This window comes from Macrosteles quadrilineatus, unplaced genomic scaffold (assembly GCF_028750875.1).
Source record: "Macrosteles quadrilineatus isolate MER2022 unplaced genomic scaffold, UCM_ALF_1.0 Scaffold_3__2_contigs__length_128488019, whole genome shotgun sequence".
In the NCBI taxonomy this organism is placed as follows: Eukaryota; Metazoa; Arthropoda; class Insecta; order Hemiptera; family Cicadellidae; genus Macrosteles; species Macrosteles quadrilineatus.
The window spans coordinates 38,254,651-38,275,505 of record NW_026542596.1 but is presented as its reverse complement, the minus strand read 5'-3'; the positions used below and the strand labels follow the sequence as shown (position 1 = coordinate 38,275,505).

The following is a 20,855-nucleotide window of genomic DNA, read 5'->3' as shown; positions in this document are numbered from 1 at the left end:
AAGTAGACCTCTCGTCCCATTGCAAACTTTGAAGCTCGTTTTTCCTGTCTAGTTCATGTCCGCTGGCACGGATTGCTAGTGTCGACGAAATTTTGTTTCTATTAGTTTAGGGTTAATTTCATGATATATACTTTACCATTTGCTTTTATAAGTAGGACAAGTCAGTACATTGTTTATGATTAGATCGTTTTATCTGGTAAAACAAGGTTTTTTTAAATAAAAAAAAAATAAAAAAAACTAATTGTAAACACATCTGCACTGCAGTGCGCCCATTGAAGTATCCATAAATACAACTAAATACCGTACTATTGTTGTATTTAGGCCTATTTATTTATTTATCCATACGGTAAACACAATTTTTTATACATCTCCTATCTGGGGATTAGCTGTATCAAAAAACAAACTCTTCAAAATTCAAGTGATTCAAAACAAAATCCTAGTGAATGCTCCCTGGTTTGTTAGAAACAGGCATAGGCCTACACATGAAGAGCTAGGAGTGGAGTCCATCTCAGCCTTTATTGAAAAAACCACTTCAAAATTTCTGAAATCTTTTAACTATGTTCCTGGTGCATTAACTTTTCATCTTGGCGAAGCAACTGAGTACAGGAGGCTACGTCGAAGGCTCCCTCAAGATCTATTGGATGAATGAAGCCTAAAGAAGTTTAATATATTTCTCTAAATTAATTATGTTACAAGGTGTCTCAGGTCTGGGCGAACCCACGATGTTATTATTGTTAATTTCTTGTTTATTTTGTTAACACTTCTATGAATAATGTCATCATTGAACCAGAAATAAATGCTGTAAAAAATAAAAATAACATCCAATAAATACATGAGTGGAAAGTTACAAGATAAATATTTGGATAGAACAAACCGACAAAAAACACTTTTCAGCTGTTCGAGAACAAACATAACTAAATCAGATTCAGATTCATCTTAGCCTATTCAATCCGGAGTACCCCAAGGCAGTGTTTTTGTACCTGTTTTATATTTACTATATACCTCCGACATCCCCGTGGGCCAAAATATTACGGTTGCTACGTTTGCGAATGATATTGCATTTCTCTCCATTCACGAAAATCCTCAAGATGCTTCAAATCAATTGCAAGTTACATTAAATGATTTCGAACTGTGGCTAAAAAAATGGAGAACTAAAGTTAATGATCAAAATCTTTACATATTACCTTCACGCCGAGACAAGAAAACTGCCCTCCAGTTACTTTGAATAACATAGCGTTGACAGAAGTGGACAGCGTTAAGTATTTAGGATTCCACATGGATAAAAGGTTAACCTGGAAAACACATATTTGGTGTAAAAGACAACAAATGGACTTGAAGGTTCGTAAACTCAACTGGCTTCTAGGCAAAAAATCAAAGCTTTCGTTGACCAATAAACTAACACTTTACAAAGTTATGATCAAACCTATTTGGACGTACGGGATACAGCTTTGGGGAACGGCAAGTAAATCCAACTTAGCAATTATTCAAAGATTTCAGTCAAAGGCGCTAAGAAGAATAGTTGATGCCCCGTGGTTTGTTTCGAATCGAACAATCCATGAAGATTTCAGAATACCTACAGTAATTGAAGAAATAACAAGAATTAGTAAGAACTATCAAGAAAAACTCGAAACCCACCTGAATAATATAGCCGTTAATTTGTTGGACAAACCGCAACTCATGTCTACGCACAGGCCCCTGCCTATGTAGACCTTTTCCTTATAATTTGATAAGGTATTTTTTTCTCTCTTTGTGCCATTTAGTTATAGTATACTTTTGTAATTGTTTTTAAGTTAAGGATTGTATAATAATTATGTAAATACCACACATTGTATTAAGCAGTTGGGAAATAAAATATTATTTCATTTCATTTCATTTCATTAGTGATTTTCCCAACAGACTGAAAATTGTGAAAGTTCTTGAACTCCCATACCGATTTGTATGGTTTTAGTTATGACATGACTATTTAATTTTGCAAGATCTTTCATTGGGGAGATTCTTGGTCAAGACACTTATTTATATTATCCCTTTTACTAATTGTTCACAGTACTGAACAGATTGAAAAATAAAATGAAGTTAAAAAAACGATTCACCTTGCTAGACAATAAAAAAGATTGCTTACCTTACCTTACCTCCTTGGCCACTCAAACCTAAGAAGGTTTTTGGCCTCGCCAACAAGTTGTCTCCACTGCTGCCGATCTGCCGCCATGTCAAGAGATGCCCCCACTCTGTGTAGGTCTTTCTGGACTTGGTCTCTCCATCTCAACTTCGGTCTTCCTAGCGGGCGAGTGCCTCGTGGTTGTCCATTGGCGATCTTCTTAAGCATACTTTCTTCTTCCCTTCTTTCTACATGGCCTGCCCATCTCAGTCGTCTACTCTTCACTATGGCTACAATGTCCGGTTCTTTGTACAGTTCTCGGAGCTCTCGGTTTTTTATTATTCGCCACATACCTTCTTCATTTATAGGTCCGAAAATCTTCCTCAAAATTTTTTTCTCAAAAATGATAAGTTTGTTTTCATGATTTTTAGTTAATGTCCAGGTTTCCGAACCATATAAAAGGACTGGTTGAATCAAAGTTGAAAAAGATTGCTAAACATGAAAAATTACATCCATACAGGAATGTACCAAAAATGCATTGAGAAAGATTAGTGAGGATTAGATCATACCATTGACTATTGGATACTACGTATTTCAAGTACCTAGATAACATGCACACAAATTTTGAGAAAAACATAACGATTACCAAAACTAGATAACAATTGATAAATAATAAAATATAATAACAATAAAAAACAAAAATATATTAATACACAAGACAAGACGAGACTTAAAAAAAACAATGACAGTAAATATGATAACGGTGACCTAAAATATGAGTGAAAATTTTAACAGTGCAATAATTATTTATTTTCTTCTATGAGTGCACCGGACAACAAAAATGGCTTCAGGTACCATAAGGATGAGAAATCTACTAAGAGCTACTAAGTATGTTTGTTTTATCTATGGTGATGTCTTGTGCAGTTTCGTTACCAACTACAACCAGTGCTGATGTTATTTTTTAGCTCAAATGTTGTTAGGAGACAGCTATTGGTCGAGATTCGAATCATCCTAGACAGCATTAGACTGCTTTTGCTCAGGATCAACCCGACCGCATTGTAACATTACATTTGTACGGTCAATTCTCTAGACAACCGAGTTAGAACTTATATGTGTTTTAGTGTTTTTCATTTTGCATAGCAAAACCTTACTTTAAAATGTCAAAAAGCTACTGGCTGTACAATGGATTGGACCGGTTAGCTTACCCACTCAGCTATCCATCAGTTGTTCCTGAAAAGATGTACGCTATGCATAGATAAAAACACGTCATGATATCTATTTATTTATATTCAAACACATGTAGCCATAGATTAAATTCGTTGCAATGCTAAAACACGGGTAATTAGGGAATGTTTATACATGCTATTAATTTGTTTATTGCTATTTTTAAACAACCCAACATCGAGATGATGGCGGGCTCAAATATATATTGCCTATATGTAACACAAATGAAAATGAAAGCAGGCTTCAGATGTTACAATATAGGGCGAGAAATTACAAACTCCACATGTCCTAGTAGCAAGGTTAGTTTATTTGCACTATTCAAAGCTGATGATAGCAGCAGGTATAGGATAGTCACGCGCATCGCCGCATCATGGTCATGGCAACGAAGATATTGTTGGTACTGTTGTGTAGCCAGACTACTTTTTTGGAATGCTCAACAATGCATTAAATTTTCCTAATTCAAATGCTACTAGCGTACTAGGTACTGTACTTGTTTGTTTCTATTAGTTGTTTGTTCTATTTCTGTAGAATTCATCGGCTCGTATAACTACTAAAATAAATCCTTATTTTTACTTATCATTGAAGTTCAGTGAGTTTAAATACTGATAGAAGTAAATTTACAAGTTTAGTAAGACATATTACGATAAAATGTAAACGAATATTCGTCAAATATTTTTCCTTAAAAATTACATGACTATATCAATTACTTTACATTTTTACAAAGCGGTGATTTTATTTTTAAAAGTGGGAAATTTGCGGCTGTCATGTTTTTTTAAAGCTGTCTGCTCCGAAAAAAGTAAACAAAAGAATCAAAGAATCGTTCTCACTTTGTGTCTAATTTTTTCAGACTAAAATGTAAAAATCTCTCGATGTATTTATAATTTTTACTCTCTAATTGTAATATTAGCGTATATATATAATCGTTTCGATGGCAGATTCTGTTTGTTCTGATAGAGGTAACGTTTATCTGTGATTTTTTCTGTGTGTATAGTGATAATTAGAGCAAGCCACCTTGTATTGACCCGGCAATTAACGATGCTAATTAGCATCCCTGGCCATTTTGTTTTATTTAAGCTACCTATAACGCCTAAAAAGATAAAAATTGATTCAATTATATTTCGATTCTCTAAATATAAAATTCCAGGTGGAACAATTTATAGGTTATGATTATGTTTTCTTACTACAAATATTTTGATGAATTCTAATTAGCCTACATAAGTTATCACTTAGGGTTTAAGGGTTCAATTTTATACAAGTTATTGTTAGTGGAGACCTATGGCATAGTACTGAAGATAACTAACTTATGTCATTGATAAAAAAAATATAATAAACCTAGTTATTTTTAAAGTATTTACAAAGTAGGCCTATCAGGTCCAATTGGTAATTAGCTAGTCTGTTCAAATAAGGCTAGGTAGGTAAAAGGTAAACTACCTAACTTATCTTAGCTTTTTTCAACTCTTGAAGAAACATTTTAGTGAATTATAAGAATCGGCCTAGCAGCCTATAGGCTAGCAATATTTATTTATTTCAAACACAAGAAATAGCCAACATGACCACTGTAAAACCTAGATCTTAATCCCTATTACCCGCCCTTATTTGGTAACTTAAAGCCGGGTTTACACTATGTAGCAAAACCTGCTAAGCAGATTTGTGTAACGTCTAGCAATGTTATAGGCTATAACATTTGCTAGAAGTAGAAAAAGTTACTTTTCAAAAGTGCTATAAGTTAACACCGCATAGGGCCTATGTAGCAGATCCTGCTGTATATATCAAAAAATTGTGCTATCCATCGGGAGTCGGTAAAGATCAAAAGAAAAAGGTGCTAACTTACATCTAACATTGCTTTATGTAGCAATGTTAAACAAATATTTTTCGTCTAGCATCTGCTTTACCATGTAGGCTACAGTAGCATATTTAGTGTCATCAGTTCACAGTTGTAGCCTCCTGGGTGTGGACGGTTTTGCTCAGCGATCTTTGTTTACAATGGAAGTAATGAAAAGTGTCAGTGCGTGGGATCGGGATTCTATTATAAACTTTAATTGAACTGTTCCGTGGAAAACCTGCGTTTTTGTCAAATGTAAAACGTTTTTGAAGCTACCATTGCCTTATTTTGCGTTTTAATTATGGATCGTCAGCGTGATCATCATCATTAAGGTCCCGTAATACATATGCTAAACTGTACTTATTTCTTGAAGCAAGAAGGGGTCAAACCTAAAACCTTCGCTTCCGCCTCTGACTTCCTAAAAATCCTAAGATCACCGTGATAGCTACTGCGAGCAGTAGGTCTCTTCGGCACGACATTTCAATACGCAATACGAATGAGGTTGTGCTACATATAGCATATAGCACGAGCACCGGAATCACTAAAATTGTCTGTAGGTAACTTTTTTGTACCCTATAGCAAAAGTTATAAGATAGCAATGTTATAAGTTATAGCAAAAGTTATATAAGAATGTTATAGGTAGCAAAAGTTATATAGCAGGTTTTCCGACATAGTTAGGCTTACTCAGGCCTAGCTTATCAAAATTGGAGCAATTCTCTTCGCTGCAAGTTTTTTTTTTATTTGTAAGAATTTTTTTATTTTAAATTGTGTAGGTTAGGCCTATCTGCAATTTTAAGGCCTTTGAGTTAGTTGGGTGTCTCCATTTGTCTGTAGTGTAGTATGAAGTGGGGCTTAGGTTTATTTAATACTAGCTGTAACCCGCGGGCTTTGCCCCGTTTCACTTCTTAATTTTCAAGATGATCTCGTTCGCATGGCTCAATCATGTCCTGGTTGAAGTTCGTTCGCTACGCTCACTCACCTTTAGGTTGGAGCTCGTTCGCTACGCTCACTCATCTTTAGGTTGGAGCTCGTTCGCTGCGCTCACTTGCCTTCAGGTTAGCTCGTTCGCTACGCTCACTCGCCTTGAGGTTGAAGTTCGTTCGCTATGCTCACTCACCTTTTGGTTACAAATTAGCTGTTGTCATAAATGTAAAAGAAATAATGGTGCTGCACCCTGTTGGTAATCCTTGTAACTTTAATGCTATTGAACATCATAGAACAGAACCAACTTGTTTAATTGAAACAGCTGTTAAGATTCATTAATTCCATTTAAATATAAGTACTCATAAGATTAACATGGGAAATTCCAGAGCCACTGGGGCGGAGCCCGAGAGTCCGATCAGAATAAAAACCACTTAGTTTTCCTATTTAATGCCTAAAGAATCAGTGTACCAAATTTCAGCCTCCTAGGTAAATGGGAAGTGGGAGAATTAGTGATGAGTGAGTGAGTGAGTGAGTCAGTCAGTGAGGGCTTTGCCTTTTATATATATAGATGGTGCGGGTTAACACCTAAATCATTTTATAATATAAGTTAACTCAGATGGGTAACTTATTATGTATCATTTTTGTTTGGAAACAACCAAATTACTTAAATTAAATTAATTACTTGCCGGTCTTAGATTTGCAATGTCGAGGTTTCCTTATTTTATGACACCTAGGTTTAGTTATAATTTTCTTAAGTCACATCACTACTCATCTTAAATGTCCTCTTACTTTAATTTCTGGCTACCGACAGTTATATGGATAAATGACAGTGTTTTGCAATGAGTAAGCTTACGGTACAGTTAAGTTAGTGAGTATCATGATAAATATATATATAGCCTAGTCCTATAAGTAAAGTACCACACCTGATTGCTATGGTATTTTTTTATTAGGTAACTTACAGTAAGTTAGGACTCCGTCTATATACTTATTACCGGAAGATGTATTGACAGGAGCTTCTTAATCTTATTGTAGTTGTCGACCACGCTTCTCTTTTAATTTACCTCTTTGCTGAGCCAAACATCTGTTTAAGTAGTGTATTTAATTTTCTGTTTGTTTTAACATTAATTATTTTGCCTTGTTTAAGTTCATCAAGATCCGACGTCCCTCAAGTCCTTGACGTTGCCCTGCTAAGAACCCCTTTATTTGAGATTCTTCTGTAGACTTGACTTTTTATGAAACTTAGCCTAACAAAAGATAAGAGTGTCATATAAGCTAGCTCAAATGTTCCGTAGTTTAGACTAACTACACATAGGCTACTTAAAAACACCTTATTTATTTATCTATGGTTACACCATTTAAACAGGATTGACATGCTGACATTATGATACAATATTGGAAGATTGAAAATATAGATGAACGTAAAGTGATATATGAATGCGAGTGAAAAGTAAAATGATAACATAATTACTTAGCTTAATTAAATTTGCTTCCCTTCTGCCTTTTCTCGTGCTTTTTTACATTTTTTGTTATTTTGCGTCCTTAAACATAAAAATACGCTAACTAGTTTGGCCTCGCTCTCATGATTCTTAGTTCGTACATGAGCTTTTGAAATTCAGTTAGAAGCCTGTGTCTATAACTGACACTAATCCAAAAGTCAATATACCGTAGGCCTAACGTAGGAAAGATCAGAACAGAAACTTCAATGGGTTCGAACTGCTTTTCATATAAAATTGTTTAAATTACCAGTAACTAACTTTGACTTCAATTAAAAATGCCACTTTTGTGTAGAAAAAAAGATTTGGAATAATGCCAAATAGGTTTAAATAGTTAAACTGAGCTTTTTATTTGTTGCAGAAGCAGAGGTAAGATGTGTACCTCCACCTCGTATGATGCCGGAGAACCAGTTTTTCAACCAAGCCACTTTCAATTTAGCCATGAACCAGTACCGGGCCATGGAGTTCCTTCAGCAGCAAAAACAGTACCAGATTAAAGTGGAGCCAGAGGTAAAAAACACAGTAGTGCTATGGTAGGCTATATAATGTCATAGAGAGGAGAAAGATTAGTGTTATCGTGACTAAAAGACCTAGCCTAGATGTTGTGTTTGGCCGTTGACATGGTTTTGTCGTAGCTGACACATCTATCATTCACTGCCGTCATCGGCTCCTCGCTATTCAATTCTGCTTGACGCTGCAGCGGTGTACGCCGTAACTAAACGGCACACCTAGTGGTGGACGCCAGAACATATCCTAACTGCAGCACTGCTGTCAGTCTTAACCTATTCTATTTGTCTATGATTGTATACAACTAGCCCAAAATAAGAAGCCCCTAGAAAAAGTTCTTTGACCCCTTCTCCTTAGATAGGCCAATGTTTGACCACATGGGGAGCGAGCTGGCGTAGTGGTTAGAGCGCGGGACTTCAGTCGCTAAGGTCCCGGGTTCGATCCCCGCCAAGTCACCAATGGATTTTATCTAAGTGATAATGCCGCAACCCCTAGGTCTAGCCTGAAGTAATGTGAAAAACAATGAAGTGGCCCTGGGTGCCTTTCTCGATATTCAAGGTGCTTTTGATAATACTGGTACTCCAGCGATTCTTAATGCGGTGAGAGCAAGAGGTTTTCACGGTATAATATGTAGATGGATTGAATCCTTGCTTCACAGTAGGAAGGTTAGGCTCTCACTCCATAATGACACTATCGAGGCAAGAACTACTCGAGGATGCCCTCAGGGGGGGGGTTCTCTCTCCCCTCCTTTTGAATCTGGTAGCAGATGACCTTATAAGGACCCTCAATGAAAGTGGGGTTTTCGCCTTAGGTTACGCTGATAATGTTGCAATCCTTGTGGTTGGAAAGTTCCACGGAACCATAACTGACCTTATGAATAGAGCTTTAAGGGTAGTGGACCGTTGGTGCCAGGAAGTTGGGCTCTCTATAAATCCCAGGAAAGTTGTAATGGTACCCTTCACAAGAAGGAGGAAACTGGATGGGATCGGCCCACTAAGACTGCAGGGCACTGTAATAGAGCTGCAGAATCAGGTGAAGTATCTTGGTGTAATTTTGGACAGATCACTTCACTGGGGACCACATCTTCAAAAAGTCACTGAGCGTGGCAAATGGTCCCTTATGGCATGCAGGCGGATGGTAAGTGGCACATGGGGGTTACAGCCTTAACTTTTGCACTGGCTGTATGTATCTATTGTTCGACCGCCCTTACTTATGGTTCGCTTGTGTGGAGGCCAAAGATGGAATCTACTATAGCTGTCAAAGCTTTAGCAGGAGTTCAAAGGCTTGCTCTTATAATGATAACTGGGGCAGTAAGCAGCTGTCCTGGAGCGGCTCTAGACTGTCTGCTTGATATGCTACCTATCGCCATTTACATCAAGGTGGTAGCAAGTAAAACAGCCCAACGCCTTAGATGCGAAAACTTATGGATAATCTCAGGAAACAATAAAGGGCACTCCAAAATTGTTCAGGTGGTACATAATGATGAATTGGACTTGCCTTCAGATCACATGTCCAAAAAATACTCCTTTGGAAAGCCTTTCAAAGTACTAATACCAGATAGGAAGGATTGGTCTGGCGAAAAAGGACCCATACCCACAGGTGATTTAGAATGCTATACCGATTGTTCTAAGATCAATAATGGGGGCACTGGAGCAGGTGTGCATTGGACAAATGGAGGCACTGGCATTTGTCTTCCAATGTGGGTGTACCCAACTGTTTTTCAAGCAGAGGTCACTGCCATTCTGGTTTGTGCTCGAGAACATCTTAACAAAGATATCAGAGACAAAACAATCAATATCTATATTGATAGTCAAGCGACCTTAAAAGCATTAAACTCTTACAAATTCAACTCCAGGCTCGTGTGGGACTGTCTTGCTTCTGTGTCTGAGTTGGGTAGGAGAAATGACCTTACGCTTTGCTGGGTGCCAGGACACTCAGGCATTAAAGGTAATGAAGCTGCAGACAGATTGGCAAATACTGCCTCTGCGACATCAATGATAGGCCCACAACCCTTCTGTGGCATCTCACGAAACAGTGCATGTTCTTCGAAATTGCGTCATGGGCCAAGGAAAAGCATCGCAAACGCTGGGTCGATGTTCCCCTTCTTAGGGTCAGCAAGCTTACTCTGTTTAGGCCTTCTAAAAAGGTCGCCTCTGACCTCTTGAGACTAGACAGACGAAGAATTAAATTAACTGTTGAACTGATAACAGTGATAACTGGTCATGGAAGATTCAGGAAACATTTACAACGGATGGGCTTATATGATGGTGAACCGATCTGTAGGTACTGTGATAGGTCAGAAGAGACAGCTGATCACTTACTCTTTGATTGTAACAAGCTCTCTTACGCTAGATCGATAACTCTTGGAAATATGGCTAGAGGTAGATACCTTCCTGAGGATGAACTAATTGGGAAGCTACAGGCATTCATTGGGCGCCTTAACTTGTAGGTCAACAAGAAAGCAATTGTCTGGGGTGCGCAATAATTCGATTTCGGATGAAGTGCTTTAAGGTCTCGACCTGCCCCTGTTAGATAAGATAAGATAAGATCCCAGGCTCGTGCCTAGCGTCCTAGGACAAAAAAAAATGTTCGACCACATAGGTATATGTTCTAAGTTATTGTTATAGTGTATTTGAAATAGAATATCTTTCAGTTTTTGAGATAAATATCTACAAAACTATTGCAACCCTTTGAAACCAATATTGTTGCTAAAGTATTACAGGAATATCTGGTGGTGACAGTATATTGTTGCCAATGTAACCTTAGGTGACACCAGAGAAGTGAGGTACAGAGGAAACTTGTTTGGTACAACCTTGCACTTTCAGCTCTAAATATGTGGTGCCTGATATATATAAATTCAAATTTTTTTTTAATTGACATCTTAAAAACTACACATTCTAGTCTGCTGCAGAACAAAGAATAATATGGCATAAAGATTTTACAAGTTTGTTTAACACGTTTGCTACTGCAATAGTACAAATTTTTTTCTATTTCTGACGTACAACTGCGTCACTTGGTCTATCTTGGCATTATCCTTACATAGATGTTGCTTTTATATTTGTTCAGTTATAAACTGTTCTTGAATAATCTGTTTTTTTTTTACTTACTTTCACCTCAAAACACAAAAAAATATTAACTGTCGCATATATGCGGCCTTTAGGCTGTTTCAAGAAAACTATGATAGTTTTCACTATTGTCTTCCCTGTAGACCGGGCGTCGCAAATATGCAACATTACAAAAGGTTATAAAAAATACAAAAAAACAAGAATAAATTATTTACAAACACTATTGCAGCGTATTACAATGTAAATGATCACTGTTTTACAGGTTTTCGCCCGTGGTCTGTGTGTACTGTTAACCAAGTGACAGCTGGTCTATGTGTAAGATTCAAATGTATACCTCGGTCTGTGGCAATGACTGCGGCGTCGCATATATGCGACGCTCAGTAGCGAACTTGTTAAACCTAATTATGATTATTGTTATAAAGGTGGTTTCTTAAAAAGTTATTAGAACATTTTATGGCTATACTTGTGATAAGCTAGGAAGAGCCCGAGCAGCGAGCACTGTACAGGGTCATCCCCCACCATGAGCGTTTTAGTACATGAGGGTGAGGAGGGCAGTGTTGGATTTTGCCATAGACACTCAGTGACTAGTGCTATGCACCACTTATGTGTACTGTTGAATGTTTCCTGATTACCTTACTTCTCTGTGGCACTACTGAAACATTTAAGCCAAAGAAAAAAAAATACTCTTAGGTCCTTAGTTACTTTTCTACTAATTATAAGACAATTTTCCAATTACAGCTGGGCTTTTTCCACCTAGGCTATGTATTTTATTCAATTCCCAACTAATTTCCAGATGAGTTTTTACAACTGCCAAAACGAGGAGAGTGAAGATGAAAGCAGTAGTGACAAATCCGACCGCAACTCTCCCACTGCCTTGACAATCGACGAACAACCGCCCTCCATTGATACCAACAGTACAAAGAAAACACAAATATGCAACGTGTGTGGCAAGATCCTGTCTTCCCCATCGTCCTATTATGTCCACATGAAAATGCACTCAGAGAACAAGCCGTTTGCCTGCACCGTAAGTAGGCCTAACCAAGAACTATTTTCCATGTTCAAATATTTTATTTCATGTTATAAATTTTGATAAACTTTTTAATAGGCCTACATAGGCCTTTGGTAGAAATCTATATAATTAATACGCTACATGAAACTTTGTCGGTTGAACTCCTCCGCCATTTCTTAACCGATTTTATCCATTGACGTCTCATTGGAAAGAGCGTGTCGCGTAGATTTGCAAACTGGCCTTACATTTTTGAAAGAGTCCCTTGGGCTCTGCCCCAGTGGCTTTGAAAGATCCCATGTTATCCTTATGAAGAACATAATTGTTTACATTTTGATCAGCTGTATAATTTAATTGCTGTTATTTATTTTTCAATTCAATGAAACGCATAGAGTACATTTATTTACTATTTGAGTTTGTGTAAACATAACCCCCAAGACGGATCGTATTAGTATGGTTGTTGTATCTTAAATTTGTGTATTTATCATTGTTTTGTGTCGCTATGACGGATTGAGTTAGCATGATTGTAACTTAAATTTGTGCATTTATCGTTGTTTTGTATAGCTATAATTTGTTTATTTGTTGTATTTCCTTTTAAATGCCTCCGACGCGACGACAACGAAACATAGACAAGAGGCGTAATCGTGATAACGACCGCAGCTACAGAACAGTGGCGCGTAAAGGGCGTTATTATACATCGATGGTAGGCTTAACTCATCACAGTCAGCACCTGACCCTGAACAATCTCAACTATTAAGTTACAAATGCGCCCTAACACTACCCCAAAACGACTTTTCGTTCTCAATTGGCCCTCTATCAATGACCTGTATTGCCTGTACAACGAGGCACTTTGAGAAGGAGAAAATCGGCCGGAATGCTTTAGGTTTATCAAAAACGAAGATAAATATGATCTGAGTTACACACTGGTAATCTTTGAGTTGACTCTTTTAAACTCATTGTAAATATGACTGTTATTCGTTTTGAAATAACTCCTGTAATACTTTGCAATTGCTCGATTTCGAGCAACATGTACACTAGTTATTGATTACACTATTAATCTCAGAAGATTATCATACCCATTAATACAAACAGAACGTATGGGAGAAAATTTGTCTGGTAAATTCATACTGCAAGTTTTAAGCAAGTATCAACTCATGAATGTGACATACAAAGTGGCTAATTTTTACTAAACCCAAATTTTCTTGATCTTTGGGAAGCTTTGTAACAGTTGGAGTGGAGTGCCTGTCTGACTAGGAAGTATGGTCTTTTAATTGGCCCAACTAAATTTATTCCAAAACTACAGTCACAAAGGCAGTCTCCTACAGTGTGTTTCTTGTGTGTTAAAGAAGTTGATGTTCTATTTTATCCTTGCATATGCCTGTTTATATTGGCCTCCGGCCTGTGCGTAGAACTTATCAAAGAAAGCAAAGAGTTAAAGCTGATACAATACAAGGATGAACTTTACTGATAAATAGTGGCGTCTCCTGGATACAAGCCCACAACATTGCTGCCTTTGATTCATTGCCTGTTGTGCTATCATATGAACCACCAAATCACCGACCTAGTATTATAACCAGCTATATTGTATAAGACTTTATTTTTAAAACAATCCTAATATTTGTATCAGGTAAGTCAAGACTAACTTTTTTTAGTTGTTTAACTAAACTTATTTCCATCCCCTCAGATGTGCGAGGCTAGTTTCTGCCGTAAGCCGTACTTGGAGGTGCACATGCGCACGCACACAGGAGAGAGACCTTACCAATGTGAGATCTGCCAAAAACGCTTCACCCAGAAGAGCAGTCTCAACACGCACAAACGTGTACACACTGGGGAACGTCCATACTCTTGCGATATTTGCAATAAAAGGTAATATAAGCAGATTTGAAAATATGATGTAGGCTAAGGTGTTATTTTTGGGAGATGTATAATTTACTTACACCTTATAAGCCTTGGATATACTAGAGCTTGCGTCTCCCAGCCTAATGTTTGACAAACAGAATAACAAAAAAGCTACAGTTAATAATACCATTTATATCCCCCCCCCAACTGCATTCAAAGGGTGAAAATACAGATTCTAGTGAGTCGATGTTGTATAAATACAATGTAATCCAATGCTACAACATACTGTTTCTCAGATTCGCTGTGAAGAGTTATGTCAACACCCATCGCCTCAGTCATGTGGGGGATCGTCCTTTGGCGTGTGACCGGTGTAGCGTTGTCTTCACCTCTAAGGTAAACTTACCTTCACATCTTCAGTAAAAGGCTGTTAGATTAATGCACAATTTTCCCCACTCACAGTTTTAGCATAGACTAAGCAACACAAGTAGACTCCTCATCCCATTGTAAACTTTGAAGCTTGTTTTTTGTGTCTAGTTCATGTACGTACTCACTAATCGCTGGGGTAGACAAAATTTTGTTTCTATTATTTTAGGGTTATTTTCATGATTTGTGCTTTACTGTTTGGATATATAACTAGGAGACCAGTTATTGTTTATGATTAGGCCTATATCATTTTATTTGGTTAAATGAGGTTTTCAATTACTGAAATAAAAAGAAACAAACTGTAAACAAAACACAATCTCTACAGTTGGACATACAGAACTCACAATAAAATTGGCTTCAGCTGTTCCATAAGGATGACAAATCTGCTAAGGGAGTATGTTATGGTATTTTAGTTACCGGTAATTCAAAAATTCACGTATTTTACAGTCATCTATAGCCTAGTAGGCCTATATTTAAATATCTCAAAAAGTCGGCAATAGAAACTGAGTCTATTAGATTACTATCCGTAGCCCCCTTGTACTGTCTAAAATTAGGTTGGATAAATAAACAAAACATCAAATAAAAAAATGGGAAATAGCAACTACCAATCACACAGCCAGCGAGAACTCGTATCACTCACAGACAACCTGTGAGCTGTGAACGCATGTGATATTTTTTCAGTTACATATTGTAATGTTGTTGTACTGTTTGACAAAATAAAAACTTAAATTATTTGATTTGATTTTACAGATATAAATGTAGGGATGTGTGTTAAACATCAATGATTCTTACATTTCCTTGTATATTCCCTAGGCACGCACTCTCGTAAGGTAAAGTGTTTCTCATTTTCACAAATTAGCCACTTACTAATTCATAATAACTCCCATTTGAGAACACCATCCCATTCAAAAACTTCTTGCTTGCAATCCAATCAAATTTTGTAACACTCTACCCCTTCAAATCAAGTCCAAATCAGACCCCAAGTCATGAATGGTGAGAAAATTTACTAGAGTGTCTGATCATTTTTTGGCGATTTAAAGTCATTAAAAATTTTTTATTTAAAATGTTCAGTCAAAATTCATTTTGGTATGTTAGCTAAAGCAGTGTATATTATCAATTTGGTTGATGAAACAAGTTATGGAAATTAAATAAGACCTTTGCAAAGATAATTAAATTAGAAAGTAAAAACCATTTTTCAACATACAACAGAATAACTTGACATTACTGCTGGTATTTTAACCAATGATCTGGATGTACTGTGCAGGTTCACTACACGGAACACATGCGGACTCACGCAGCCAGACACATGTTCGGCTGTAATGTCTGCGGCCGCACCTTCGCCAAGGACAGCTACCTCATCCGTCACCACAACAGGGTGCACCGCGGCGACGGAGCCGTACCCATGGCTGTACCTGCGGAACTCAACATGGCCGGGTTTGATATGAGGTACGACATTGCTACACTTTATATCTATGAGGGTTGTCTGCAAGATAAGTTCTCCATCAAGCTATCATGGCAGTCAAGCTAGTTCAAAACTAAGAACAATTTCTATTTCCTTAATTTATCCACTAAAATTCTAGTTTGTTACCACCCAATTAGGACGGTTAGTCTCTTCATAGTAAAAAAAATTTTGTGAAAAAAATCAACACGCACACAAAGTATTTAAAGCGTGTTGAATGTGAAGAGAGTTCTGTGGTCTCAGACATCAACCGCTATTGATGTCCATCACCAGTATACTGATATGAGTGGAGTAAAGTGTTAGGATGTAGAAAAAGTGTTCAAAAAACGAGAGAGGTAATCAAATTAATAGGGAACGTCTCTGTACACTATAGTCAGCCCTGGAATTTTTCCCTTTATGTAAATTGTGGTTTTAAAAATAATGGAAAACTTATAATTTTGACAAAACTTTTTGAACGATTTTGACTGAAATTAGGGGGTTATAGTCCATTTAACCTTGAACAAATTGGCACAACCCCTAATGCTGTAAAAAGTACATTTCAAAAGTTATTGCATTTGTTATGATTTATCTCATAAAAACCTATACTATAAGTTATGCTCTGGTTGCTGGTACCTTCTAAAACCCTTCCAGGGCTAAATTAAATAAAGGGCTGGGGCTTAATTATTTTTTGCCATAAATTAAAAACTAAAGTGGTTGTGTTTTGTACTTATTTCACTTGAAATAATTCATGGATCATAAAAAGATTTTCCTTAGGGCTGAACTAATTTTTGTACTAAAGTTATGAAGAAAATAAAATTTGATTTGACAGATATATCCGTCTTTGGCCCACAAAAAACATAAGGTGGACGGATATATCCGTCTGCAGCCCTCAGTGATAATTACAAAATATGAACACTGCCAATAATCTTGAGTTTTCTTGTGGGCGGCAGACGGATATATCCGTCAACCTTAGGCTATTCCTTCCCTTCTTTTATTTTTTTCATAAAAATGTATCTATCATTCTGAAGTAAATCTAAACCATTCAGTTCCGCTCCCATGTCCTCAATCCCTTTCCCCGCCAAGACTTCCACTACGTAAAGACTGTTCTTCAGGTACATCATATCCATCACATTCCATACTATTATTTTCACTGTCAAGTATAAAACCCCCCTCAGACATACTTTTATTAAGCATCTCGATAACATCTTCAAATTTCAGATCGTTTGCATTAGTAACTTTAGCTCAATAACATAAATAACATAAAAATAAAGTAGAAAACACAAAATGTAAACATCACTCACTAACAACCATGTGTGAAGTGACAGCAATATTTACTTACGCACACTCTATGGTGCAAAATAGCCGAAACAGCTGCGGCAATTATTATTGCCAACAACAAAAACAAAATAACCCATTTATAATGCAATGTTTTTACCCTATTATAAACATCGTATATCAATTCGTTCTTTGGACGGATATATCCATCTTTATTCTTTATCCCAGAAAAGAAATTTCTCGGGGCAGATATATCCGTTTTCAGCCCGGAAAGTAAATAAAGATTGACGGATATATCCGTCCATAGCCCTGGAAGGGTTAAGTTTTTTTTTTTGTTTGACTTCAATGTAAAGCATATGGTGAAAGTATGGCCAAAACCTTCATTTCTATTGAAATAATCTATTTCTTTTTCTTTCAGAATGAGAACCAATGCAGAAGAAATCAGGTTACAAGATATTTTTAGGATGAAACCAATGCAAGACCTCGGAATCCCAGATTACCTCAGAATGAATCCCGAGACGGAAATAGTTCCATCGGTGCAATGCTTCAAAGTCAGAGAGAGTATGGTCGAAGAGAAACCAGTTGTTGAATGCTTCCGGGTGAAAATCAATCCTGAGAGGAAAGTTGCCGCAGAATGAAATAATATTGATAAGCTAAATGGAAACATAGGGTTCTCATTGTAGTTTAAATGCTTGCTGGAGTGTCAAAAGTAAGTAAATGGCTTAAGTGAAGATGTACTTTATACAGGAAAAGTAGTGTGTGCTATCGTTCTTTTTTTATAATTTGGGATCAGCTTGTTTTTTTTCTTTTTGTTCCATAAACTAGCTTACCATTTAATTTATGTAGGTCCATAGCTTCAAAGTTATATTTAGTTGATTATTTATTTAGAGCTACTAATACTGATATTTTAGTTTTATACAGAAGAACAACAGTAAGAGAGTAAGGTAAAAGATTCTAGTCAAAGCAACTATTCGTTGTGTAAAACTAATGACTGATAAATTACTCTATACCAATGTATATACTATATATAAAATTAGTGTTTGTAGTTAATGTACTAACAGTAAGGGAATTTATTGTTGTAATATATCTTATGTATATTGTCAAAAAATATTTTTGTGGAATGAATACCGATTATTATATTTTAGTAATATAACTTTTGTTCACAATGAATAATGACAGTCAAAGAGTTTTTATCATTTCAATTTTGTATTTCCATCAAGCCTAGTTAGAGTCAGTAAACTAAAAACTAAACTCGGGCATATAATTCCTGATTTTGCAAAAAAAATTCTGTGACCGCAATCATTGACTTTTGGATACTGATGTTCCATTAATAGAGTAGATTCCCTCTTATCCGAACACCTTTTAACCGGACTACACTCGACAAGAAGTGGAAAATATTTAAACGACTGTTCTTGTGGGAAAGATTTCAGACCAGTGATCACGTTTCTAAATGTATTGTTCTTGTAAGTAAAATATTTGGATTAGTTCTCGTGTTAATCCAAATTTTTAGGGATGTCGGTTTAGCCGGAAAACCCATTATCCGGACTTGCCCTTGGTCCCGAGTAGTCCGGATAAGAGGGAGTCTACTGTAGTCCAGGGTGCAATTGAGCGTGCCCATGTTTCTCAGGAACTTCCTATTTTTGATATTTTGTGAAATTTGTACTAAGAAATAAGACGAGATTCACTGCAAATAACTTCCTTGATGGTGAATTAATTTTAATATTTCAACCCTTTAAGCCTCATAGTCATTAGAAACCATAAACAACACGACTAATCCATTTAGGGTCTGACTTAGGGGAGGTACAAATGAGGCATTTAGTTCAAAATTCCTCAGTGAACAGCGCTGTAGTAAAAAGCACTTTGGCAATGAAGGTTTACTAATCGCAAAAATAGTTCTGTTCATAAAATAAAATTATAAATGCCTAAAATTCAATTTTATTAATTTTTAATTATAAAATTAAACTATCATAACCTAACCGAACTAACCAAACTTGCTGATAAAGAAATAATATAACAAAAGTTTATAGTAATCGGAAAAATAATTCTGTTTATAAAATAAAACTAGAAATTGCACAATTAAAATTGTATAATGACTTAATAATAAAATTAAACTGTAATAACCAAACCAAACCAACCAAACTTGCTGAAAATAAAAAAAATGTTGGACAAAAAGTTAATGCCACCGGCGGGATTCGAACCCGGGACCTACAGTATTTCAGCCCGGCACGCTAACCATTAGACCACCGATGCCGAATGGCTATCGATCGTTTTGTTACGGTAATGACGTTCCCTCAGCTAATAAGAAGCCCTCAGCTGTCATCGTAGCCTCTTCTATACCTCCCCTGAGTAAATACCCATTTATGGTAGTATAGTTCAACAAAAATGGTCAACAACTGTGCTTGACGAGGCAATTTGGAACCAATAAGGTTGAATGTTAATTTTGAAGTAATAATGTTAGGTTCGATCATTGCATTCATAAGATGCTGGAAACATTAAAATAGGCTTAATCAAATTACCCTCTTGGTTTAAAGGGTTAATTAAAGTCCATAGTAAGCCTGGAAGCAGTTTCTATTCAAACTTGATTATTGACACATTTTCGATTTTTTGCTTTAATTTTATACCAGTGATGTACAAACTATCAAAATATTCAAAGACCATGCTGGCAATTGAAAGTACTGTATTGTTTTATATCATGAATTACTATACAAATGTGCTAGGGACTTAAGTGGTTAAGGTATAGATCAATTTTACAGCATGTTGTCGTTTGTTACTTTATTTAGGAGTTTTTATTTAATAAAATATACCCTTTTAAGCTGATTAGTCAAATGAGAGAAATTATTTTTAAATGCAATCAGACCTATAATGATTAAGTAAAAAACTTAACATTGTTAATTAACGTTGCATTTTCAAATTCATAAGGTACTAAACTAATAGTAAAGAAATACTCTTTAAGTAGATTGAAAGCCTAACTACAACCCATTTCCAGCTTGGATGTTACCTCGGTTTTTATTTGACTCTTTAAGCTCATTTTGCCAGTCATACTAACCGTATTGTCAATTTAAACAGCTTTGACTAATATCAATATCAGCTGTCTCTGCCGTTTACTGACCACTTTTTCCATGCATCAGCTCATTAGCAGCGATTATGGTGGCTTTTCCTCCACTAGCTTGGAATAATTTTAGTTTCAAAGTTGCTCACTAGTTCAAGTGATCAAGTTTATTCAAGTCGCTACAAATTCTATGGTTAGTACAGCTGGGAATCAAACCGATTAAGACGAAGTGAAGTTGGTCAAACAGATTGCAAAGTTTTAAATCGCTTCTGTTAAAATTAATGTGATTGATATAGGGGAGCGATTGGTCTAGTTGTAGAGTGCAGGACTTTGGTCCCCGAAGTCCCAGGTTCAAATCCCACCAAATCAATTGGATTTTATTCCAGTGATTTTTAAAAGTGATAATGCCCCTAGGCCTAGCCTGAAGTCATGTGAAAAACAATACTGGGCTTGGGCCTAGCATCCTAGAACAGAAAAAAATATTATATAAGCTAAAACATCAAAGTCATATTCCCAAGCTTATTTATAGTTTGACTTGAAGTAACAATAGTTATTATTTTGTGTAACTAGTGTGCGAAGTGGCACTTTACTACACATGAGAGAAATATTTACGAACAAGCCGCAGGCAATGTTGAAAGTTTCTCGAGTGCAGCAAAGGCACTTTGCACTTGCGTTACACATTATATTTTTCCTAC

At 36.4% G+C, this 20,855-nt stretch overlaps 2 protein-coding genes across 2 annotated transcripts in view; one reads left to right on the top strand and one right to left on the bottom strand.

Moving 5' to 3' along the window:
* LOC128989122 (lactoperoxidase-like) overlaps positions 1–2,446 on the bottom strand; it is a 166,886-nt gene extending 164,440 nt beyond the window's left edge. The window contains exons 1-2 of the mRNA XM_054410987.1: positions 2,174–2,446; positions 1,185–1,292 (exon numbers count right to left, since the gene is read on the bottom strand). Coding sequence (XP_054266962.1) covers positions 1,185–1,292; positions 2,174–2,446 — 381 coding nt within the window. The remainder of the gene's footprint in view (positions 1–1,184; positions 1,293–2,173) is intronic.
* Positions 2,447–4,162: 1,716 nt separating this feature from the next.
* LOC128989121 (zinc finger protein OZF-like) lies at positions 4,163–18,978 on the top strand. Its single transcript, XM_054410986.1, has 7 exons — positions 4,163–4,275; positions 7,920–8,068; positions 11,924–12,154; positions 13,821–14,002; positions 14,272–14,368; positions 15,663–15,844; positions 17,530–18,978. Exons 1-7 carry the CDS (start codon positions 4,248–4,250, stop codon positions 17,747–17,749), a joined length of 1,089 nt encoding a protein of 362 aa, XP_054266961.1. The 5' UTR covers positions 4,163–4,247; the 3' UTR covers positions 17,750–18,978.
* The last annotated feature ends 1,877 nt before the right edge of the window (positions 18,979–20,855 follow it).